This window comes from Chrysochloris asiatica, unplaced genomic scaffold, assembly GCF_000296735.1.
Source record: "Chrysochloris asiatica unplaced genomic scaffold, ChrAsi1.0 scaffold00168, whole genome shotgun sequence".
Lineage (NCBI taxonomy): Eukaryota > Metazoa > Chordata > Mammalia > Afrosoricida > Chrysochloridae > Chrysochloris > Chrysochloris asiatica.
Window position 1 is genome coordinate 5279798 of NW_006408686.1, and position 9582 is coordinate 5289379.

At 45.6% G+C, this 9582-nt stretch overlaps 1 protein-coding gene across 1 annotated transcript in view; it reads left to right on the forward strand.

Moving 5' to 3' along the window:
- FCGBP (Fc fragment of IgG binding protein) overlaps positions 1-9565 on the forward strand; it is a 44761-nt gene extending 35196 nt beyond the window's left edge. The window contains exons 17-20 of the mRNA XM_006871525.1: positions 197-396; positions 4523-4906; positions 8956-9227; positions 9556-9565. Of these exons, the coding sequence (XP_006871587.1) occupies positions 197-396; positions 4523-4906; positions 8956-9227; positions 9556-9565 (866 nt within the window). The remainder of the gene's footprint in view (positions 1-196; positions 397-4522; positions 4907-8955; positions 9228-9555) is intronic.
- The last annotated feature ends 17 nt before the right edge of the window (positions 9566-9582 follow it).

Below are 9582 nucleotides of genomic sequence, written 5' to 3' on the forward strand. Positions count from 1 at the left end.
TAGTCTTCCTTATTCATTATTCAACTTCCGCATACATATGAGGTTATTGAAAATACCATGGTTTGGGTCAGGCGCATCTTAGTCCTCTAACTGACATCTTTGCTCTTGAACACATCAAAGAGGACTTGTGCAGCTGATTCCATTAATTGTCCATTGTCACTTGGAGGAATGACTTTTCCCATCTTCTTCTCCACAGCTCTACAGTGCCCTGCCCACAGCCATTATTCCATCTGCACTCGCTCCTGCCAGGGCTCCTGTGCGGCTCTCTCCGGCCTCACGGGCTGCACCACCCGATGCTTCGAAGGCTGTGAGTGTGATGACCGCTTCCTGCTCTCCAACGGAATCTGTATCCCTACCCAAGACTGTGGCTGCACCCATGACGGCCGGTACCTGCCGGTGAGCAGGGGCTTGTGGTGGACAGAGAAGGTGCTGGGGCTGGGTAGAGGCTCAGAGCTTCTGTGCCAACCTCCTTAGGGATGAGGACAGAGAGCTGCCACCGTGACCCAGCTGTGTGACTTGGTGCTGGTAATACATCGTTGTATTAGTTTCCTGTGGTTGCGGTAACCAAGTACCACAAACATGGTGACTTAAAGCAAGATAGGTTTATTCTCTCATGGTTCTGGAGATCAGAAGTCTGAAATCAGTATCACTGGACTGAAATTAAGGTGTCAGCAAGGCTGTAATCTGTTCCTTGCTTCCTTCGGCACCCATGGTTGCCAGCATTTCTTCACTTATGGCGACATCACTCCAGTGTCTGTCTCCATGGTTACAGTGCCTCCTCTTCTGTGTTTATTGTACAAGCTCCCTCTGCCTCTTTCTTACAAATATATTTGTGGTTGTATTCAAGATCTATCCAGAATAATCCCATCTCAAGATCTTTAGTTGAATCATACCTGCATAAGATCCTGTTCCCATCTCAGGTAACATACATAGGTACTATGGAGTCCTGGTGTGGCCCTGTAGGATCAGCACTGGACTTTGTGATTAGCAAGGTCAGCATTTCAGCCTCTCCTTGGAAACCCTACACAGGGTTGCTGTGTGTGGCAACTGACTTGACAGCACACAGTAAAGAGCAACAATGTATAGGTCCTAGGGATTAGGGCCTGACGTTTTGTTGTTGTTGTTGTTAGATACCATCAAGTCAGTTCCCGCTCATAGTGACCCTATGTACAACAGAACAAAACACCGCTCGGTCCTGTTGTTATTTCTGAGCCATTGTTGCAACCATTGTGTCAGTCTGTCACATGGAGGATCTTCCTCTTTGTTGCTGACCCTCTACTTTTTTTTTTTTTTTTCAAGTTTTTATTGTGAGGTTTACATGGGAGAATATCAGCTTTACACTCGTCCTATCATATTTCATTTCATTGCAGTGATTACATTCCCCTCCATGCATCATCATATAACCCCAAAGGGTACATCACACAGGCCTTCCCTCTCCCTCCCCAGCCACCAGCAGGGTCCAGTGTCCCCAGCCGCTCCATCTCTCCACATCATCTTCTCTGTCTCCATGTTTGGTATCACTGCCTCTCTGGGTAGGGGCTGACCCTCTACTTTGCCAAGCATGATGTCCTTCTCCAAGGACTGGTCTGATATCTTTGGGGAGCTGTTATTCTGCTTACTACAAGTTCCTTCCTGAGCCTCAATTTCCTCACCTGTAAAATGGAGTTAATCTTCAGCCTTACACGATAGATGTCTGAGGATGGGATGAGACTGTACACAGAAGGCATCTACTGAATTCAGGATCTCATCTTCCATGTTCATGACACACAGTAAAAATAATAGCAATTTATAGCAGCATAATAGTTCGGACAGCTAGCCGTCACTTAATTTAGTAGTATTAGTTAGGAGTTTAATAATGACTGTTAATTTGGGTTTATCTTTGTTAATGATATTTTTTGAGCTCTTAAGTACATACAAGTTTATTACACGTGTTCATTTATTTAATAATCACAACAATCTTCTGAGTAGGAACTCTTTCATAGATGAAGAGATTGTGGCAGAGAAATCTGCCCAAGGGCACCAATGAACAAGTGATCATGTCAAGATTCATACCACAGAAGCTTGGGCTGTTAAATAGGATAAGCTAAGCTATCCAGCTTCTTCAAAAATAGCGTCCTTGGACAAAGGAGAGCTGGATTATCACAGTCTTTCCTCATACATTCAGTTTTATAAATGACAGGAAGTTAGACTAGAAGTCTAAGACTTCTGGGGAAGGGGAGGGCAAATTTCTATTCCATCTTTGATGTCTCTTTACCTATAAGAATCCATTCCTGATTTAGGCTGGGTTAAACATCTTTCCTTAGATTCCCACAGCCCTGCTCTTCCCCCAGCCTAGCTCCAAACCTGCCCATGCCTCCCCCACCCAGCTGAGCCCTCCGCTGTGCTGGAAGCTTGGATTTGTGAGTCTGACATTCAGGAAAGAGATCTGGGCTGGAGACGTACAGGTGGGGCCCATCAGTATAGAGACAGTAGTTAGTTAATTACATTTATTCAATTCAAGTTTTCTAACTTTTTATTTTGAAAGAATTCAAACTTAAAAATTGAATAATACTGTAAAGAACTGTTGTATACCCTTCACTCAGATTCCATTGTTGAGAATATATCCCAATTGTTTTCCTTATCATTCTTTGCCTATATGTCTATCCATTTACCTCTATAAATCGCTGTGAAGTGCCTTCAAGTCAGTTCTGACTCATAGTGACCCTGTATAGGGTTTCCCAGGCTTTCTAAAAACTCTTTGCCGAGGCAGAAAGCCTCATATTTCTTCTGCAGAGCAGCTGGCAGGCTCAAACCATGGGCTTTGTGGTTCACAGACCAGTACTTATCATATGGAACCACCGCGCTCCCAGCAGGATGTTGGGAGTGTGTTGGTGTGTGTCATGGAGTTGGTTCCGACTCATAGCAGCCCTGCCTGTATAGGGTTTCCGAGGCTGTAAATCTTTACGGGAGCAGAACGCCTCCTCTGCTATCTGTCTCTTGGGCTCACTCATGTATTTGTAATCACAGACGGGTTAGCTGAGGGCTGACTGACCCAGGTGTGTTTAGCTGAAGCAGTTGTTGCTCTTCCATGTGGCCTTTCACCCTCCAACAGGCTAGCCCAGGATTGTTCTCATGATTACTAAGCAGAGTGAGAGAGAATGAAGCTGCAATGTCTCTTGAGGACTAAACTTGAAACTGATCAATTGCTACTACTGCATTGTATGTTGTTGTTAGTGGCCATCAAGTCAGTGCTGAATCACAGCGGCCCATGCACAACAGAACGAAATACCGCCCAGTCCTGCGCCAACCTCACAATCGTTAACTGCATGTGTGCCCATTGCTGCTGCCACTGTGCCAATCCATCCCATTGGGGGTCTTCCTCTTTTTCTCCAACCCTCCACTTCTTCAAACATGATATCCTTCTCCAGAGACTGGACCCACTTGACAATATGTCCAAAGTATGAGAGACGAAGTCTGACCATCCTGGTTTCCAAGGAGCACTCTGGCTGCACTTCTTCCTACACAGATCTGTTTGATCTTTTGTCAGTCCATGGTACTTTCAATGTTCTCCTCCAACATCATAATTATTGTACAGTCTTCCTTATTCTTTATCCAACTTTCATATGCATATGAGTTTATTGAAAATACTATAGCATGGGTCAGGTATACCTTAGTCGTCAAACTGACATCTTTACTCTTGAACACTTGAAAGAGGTCTTGTGCCGCATTTTTGCCTAATGCATTACGTCGTTTGATTTCTTGACTGCTGCTTCCATCAGTGTTGATAGTAGATTCAAGCAAAATAAAGTCTTTGACAACTTATCTTTTCTCCATTTATCTTGATGTTATTTATTGGTCCAGTGGTGAGAATTTTTATTTTCTTTACATTGAAATGCAACCCATACCAAAGGCTGTGGTCTTTGAGGGGGCTTCAAAAGTTTGTGGGAAAATGGGAAAAAAAGCAATGTAGTTTTTTCACAAACTCTTTGAAGCCCCCTCAAGTATGGGATGGCTCTGTAGGATAAGCACTGGACCAAAAGGTTGGCTTAAACCACAAGGCCGGTGGTTCAAACTTACCAAACGTTCCTTGGAAACCCTACATAGGGTGGCAGTGAGTCAGAATCGACTCAACAGTGCTTAACAGCAACGTATCGGCCAAAGCATAGTCATTAGAGCAGCCCAGAAACAGGAGGAGGGGAAATAAATTTCACTTCTTAAAAGAAGCTGCTGCAAAAATCCCTCTACATGGATACTGATGTTTGGTGAGAGGAACCACATCCAAATCAAACCACAGGAATATTTAGGATCAGTTGAAAGAGGTGTCAGCACAAGGGGCCCCAAGTATCACTGAACTGATGGACCACCAGAACTGGAGTAGACCTTATATCATGGCAGAATTCATGGTGGTACAGATTCTTCGCAATTCTTTAGTGGCTGGATGATTTGATTTCATTTTTCCCATGCTTTCAGTATAATGGAGAGCAGGTTTGTGCCCATTTTTGCAATCCACCTCACAGCTATCACCTGTACCTTTCCGTCCCAGGTGAACTCCTCCCTGCTGACTTCAGACTGCAGTGAGCGCTGCTCCTGTTCCTCCAGCACGGGCCTCACCTGCCAGGCAGCCGGCTGCCCCTTAGGCCGTGTGTGTGACGTTCAGTCCGGAACCCGGGACTGCTGGACCCCCCACGGCCTCTGTTCCCTCTCTGCAGACACCAATCTCACCTCCTTTGATGGGGCCCACATTGCCGTCAGCTCCCCTGGCGTCTATGAGCTCTCCACTCTTTGCCCAGGACGGCAGAAGACTAGCCCCTGGTATCGTGTGGTCACCGACGTCCGACCCTGCCAAGGCCAGGCCGAAGCTGTTCGCCAGGCCCACATCTTCTTCCATGATGGGATGGTCACCATAACCCTGAGCAAGGGCGTATGGGTAAGCCTGGGTTTTTGTTCTTCCTCTAACAGCAATGTTCCTACATTCTTGGCTGCTTGGCTGCCTGTCTGTCTCTTTCTGTCTGACTTGTCTACATCCAGGTCCCTGTAGTTCGGTCTCTGGATTTATATTTATCTCCGTGTCTCAAACTTGGTCTCTAAGTCAGCTGAGTTCTTGACACACAGAAATGTATGCAAGGAACTTAATCATTTGGGCATTAGTATTAATCAAGACTCCATTGGTTGCAAGTGATAGGAATCAAAAAGTGGCAGAAAACCAATTTCAAAATGCCTTAAGCAAAAAAAGAACATATTGGCTCAGTAATTAGGAAGTCCAGGGATAGAGCTTCAGGAGTGGTGGGATCACGGTACTATCAGGAATTCTCCCCTCTGTGTCTTAGAAATGCTGTCACCAAAAATCAGCATCAGCCTTCAGTAGGCTCTCGCATCATCGCAGGGCAAAGATGAGCCTCCAACTGCTTGAGGCCAACATCCCACCAATTGATCTACCTTACCAGAACATGATGCCAAAACCCCAGGATGATATCTCACTGGGCCAGTGTTGGGGTCACATGCCCACCTCTGGCACTAGTTGTTTTGCCCTTAAGACTAAAATGCTGTGATTGGTCAGGTTGGGGGATCACAATGGTCAGGAGTCCTCAAGACCATTCCTAGGTTTCACTGATTTGCTAGAGTGATTCATAGGACTCAGTGAATATAGTCATATTCACAGCTAAGATTTATTGCAGCACAAAGAAACAAGACAAAATCAGCCAAGGGCCAAGGCGCATGAAGCAGAGTCTGGAGGAAACCAGATGAAAGCCTTCCAGACTCCTCTCCCCCGGGTCACACTGGATAGTTTTAATTCCTGCAGCTATGAGTACTGACATGTGTCTACCAGGGATGTTCATTAGAGACTCAGCAGGCAGCATTTGGATTGGAGGCCGGTCATGGAGGCAACTTTTGCTTGGGCGATATCCAAATTTCAGACTGTTAGAAGGAAAGCTAGGTGTTCAGCATAAACTACATTGTTTGAGCAAATAGTTTAAGCGATTCATAAGGTTTTTCAGTAGCTAAACGTTCAGAAGCAGTCTGCTTCTCCTTTTTCCTAGTCTGACTTAGGCTGGAAGCTCCACTGAAACCCATCCACCATGAGTGACCTGCTGGGATTTAAAATACCCGTGACATAGCTTCCAGCAACAGCGACACACAAGCCACCACGGTACGATAAACTGACAAGATGAGTGGTGACGTTTAGGCACAGTGAAATACTTTTACCAGTTCTGGGAATGGTGCGGACTCTTCAGAAATATAAATTCCCAGACACCAACCAAGGGCCAACCTTGGAAGCAGCCTTTGTAAAGACAGCCGTCTCAGGCCTGCCATGTTAACCCTTTTCTGGAGTCTTGGTGTGGTGCTGCGGGTTAATGCGCTAGACTTCAAGGTCAGTTTGAACCACAAGATTGGTAGGTCAGACTCACCAGCTACTCGTCGGAAACCCTATACAGGCTTGCTATGAGTCGGAACTGACTCAGTGGCACGTAACAGCAACAACAAAGATCAACATGGAGTTGGGTTCAAAGTAGGATATTGAGGGGCGTCCCAAAGGAAAACTTCAGGGAGGTTCTTTTGCTAGAAGAGAGTGATGTAGATGCTGAGTGGTCAAAAGCAGTAACTGACCACTTTAGCAACAATATTTATACTAATGAGAGCTGATATAGTAGTTATTTGTTATTTCATAAGAAATTATCCCAAAGCATAGCAGTTTAAAATAGCCAAAATTTATTATCTTTTTTTTAATTAAAAACTATAAAAATGTATCGTTTTTGAGGGTTGGGTATCCAGGAGCAGTTGAACTGGGTGGTACTGGATCGGGGGTTGCAGGCAAGCTGTTGGCCAAGGCGGCAGTCTTGAAGACTTATCTGGGTGCCACTTCTGTGCTCACTCACTGGCTGTTAGCAGAAGACCTCAGTTTCTCACCATCTGGGCCTCTCCATATGGGCTGCTCACCATATGGCTTCCCCCAAAGCAAGTGATCCAAGAGAGAAGCAAGATGGAAGCCGCAATCTTTTTATAATCTAAGCTCAGAAGTGACGTATGAACTCTACCATTTCTTATTGGCCATGAAGACCAAACCTTGATATAGATGTGGGAAAGTCTTACACAAGGGCATGAATGGCAGGAGGCAGGATTGATAGGGGCCATCTTGGAGGCCAGCTACCACAGCCAGCAGCTATTGAACACTTACTTACCTTTTCCAGACCCTACACTAAACCCTTAATACATCTGAGGTCATTGACTCCTCACAACACATCTATCAGAAGGGACCATTACTATCATCATTCTACCCAGAGAGGAAACTGAGGCCCAAGAAAGTTACGTCATTTACTCAAGTCACTCACAAAGTACCTGGGAGATCCAGGCTTCGAACACACCGGAGTCCTTGTTCTTAACACTTTGATGTGACAGAGGTGCTGGTGGTAACTGCAAGGATACAAGGGATTCCAAGTACAGTGCTTGGTGGGACTCTGACCCCTGCTAATTCAAGGCCACTTGACCATTTCCCCAGCTGTCCTCCCTCCAGCTTTCTCTTAAGGACCTCCTTGGACCTGTTCTTTTTTGCCTCTGGTTCATGAGTCCATTCCAGCCCCAGTGCTCCACTTCTATCTCCTCCTTGACTTTCTTTCATTTCTAACTATTTTGCATTTGCCAAACCATATAGTTCTCACTATCCCAATTCCAAATTGAGGGCCCTGTTCCCTCAGTGTTAGGCCATATGCTGGGTAACCGATGATACCAGTCCAATTCCTGTGCTTGAGTATCTGCAGCCTGATGGAGCTTTCTGTCCATCTCTCTACCCATCTGTCAGTGGTCCACCTGTCTACTCATCTATCAGTCCATCCATGTCTCTACCCATCTGTCAGTCCATCCATCTCTTTACCCATCTGTAAGTCAGTCCACCTGTCTGCTCATCTATCAGTATCCATGTGTCTACCCATCTATCTGTCAGTCCATCTATCTCTCTACCCATCTGTCAGTCCATCCATCTCTCTAACCATCTATCAGTCGGTCCACCTGTCTACTCATCTATCAGTCATCCATGTGTCTACCCATCTGTCAGTCCATCCATCCCTCTAACCATCTACCAGTTGGTCCACCTGTCTATTCATCTATCAGTCCATCCATCTCTCTACCCATCTGTAAGTCAGTCCACCTGTCTGCTCATCTATCAGTCATCCATGTGTCTACCCATCTATCTGTCAGTCCATCTATCTCTCTACTCATCTGTCAGTCCAGTCAATCAACCTTCCCTCTTTCCTTCTGTCTGTCACTATCTCTCCCTTTTCTTCCTCCCTCCCTTCCTTCTTTACTACCATCCATCCATTCACCATCTTTTCAGCTATCTCTCTAACCATCCATCTACCTTTGCAATTGTCTGTCAGAGGAATACTTAGACACAAAAGCATTCAGAAAAAAAGAAAGGAATTTTCTGTCAAAGAAGGTTTGCTAAAGAGTCCAAGTTTAGAAGAATGAACTCATCAACTAAAAAAGACAACAATTATTTAGGAAAAAAACATAACACAATGTTACCCAGTCTGTGATACAGAAATAGTAATTTTGCCATATGATTATTGTATTTATTAAGGTCATTACTGATCTTCCAACGTCAGCATTGCAAAAATAAGGCACAACATTACTTTTGTCAGGAAACCAGTAACTTACAGGAGAGGTCAAGGGTTCTTTTATTTTGAGAACTAGAATCAAACAAGGTGACCTTGGGGTCTGTTTGGTTGTCCAGCTTTCTGATACAAAGTTTTTTTATTACCCTGACCTTGGCATATGTACGTATTTATCTCTCCAGCTCTCCAATAATCTGTCTCTTCCTCTATCCATCCACCCAGATCGCCTACAGTTTCCTCATATCTCCATTTCTCCATGCAGTCATCTGTCTCAGCATCTTCATGAACTCTCAGAGTTTCCATCTTGGTAACACCCCAGCTTCTCTGTGACTCTGGCCTCACCTCTGTGTTTGCCCCCTACCACCACCAGGTGAATGGTCTCCGAGTGGATCTCCCAGCTGAGGTGTTAACATCTGTGTCTGTGAGTCGAACACCAGATGGCTCCATAGTAGTACAGCAGGAAGCTGGAGTCCAGGTGACGCTTGGATCCAACGGGCAGCTGGCTGTAATGGTCAGCGATAAGCACAGTGGAGTACTGTGTGGGGCCTGTGGAAACTTTGATGGGGACCAGACCAATGATGGGCATGACTCCCCAGGGAAGATGGCGATGGAATTCTGGAGAGCACAGGACTTCTCCCCATGGTGAGAGATGTAGGATGGAAGCCTGGGTCCTCAGGGGAGGTGGGCTGTCAGAGTGGGTACTCAGTCTGCAAGAGGAGGTGCTAAATATCTGTCTCTTGCAGCCACAAGTAATCAGCCACCCACCAGGATCACAGATTTCGGGACCTGATCCCCTTGGAAGTTGCGGTGGTTGAAAGATGCAGTATTTGCCCTACACTGCTCTTCCCCTCTGCTGAGTCCATGAGGACAAATGCAAGAGCATTCAATAAATACCTATGTTAAGCTCCACCCAGATGTTTGTCTCATATCTTCTCAGATGGGTCCCTGACTTTTGTTTCCTGTCATACAGCAAGCGATGAGCTTGGGGAATCTGGCT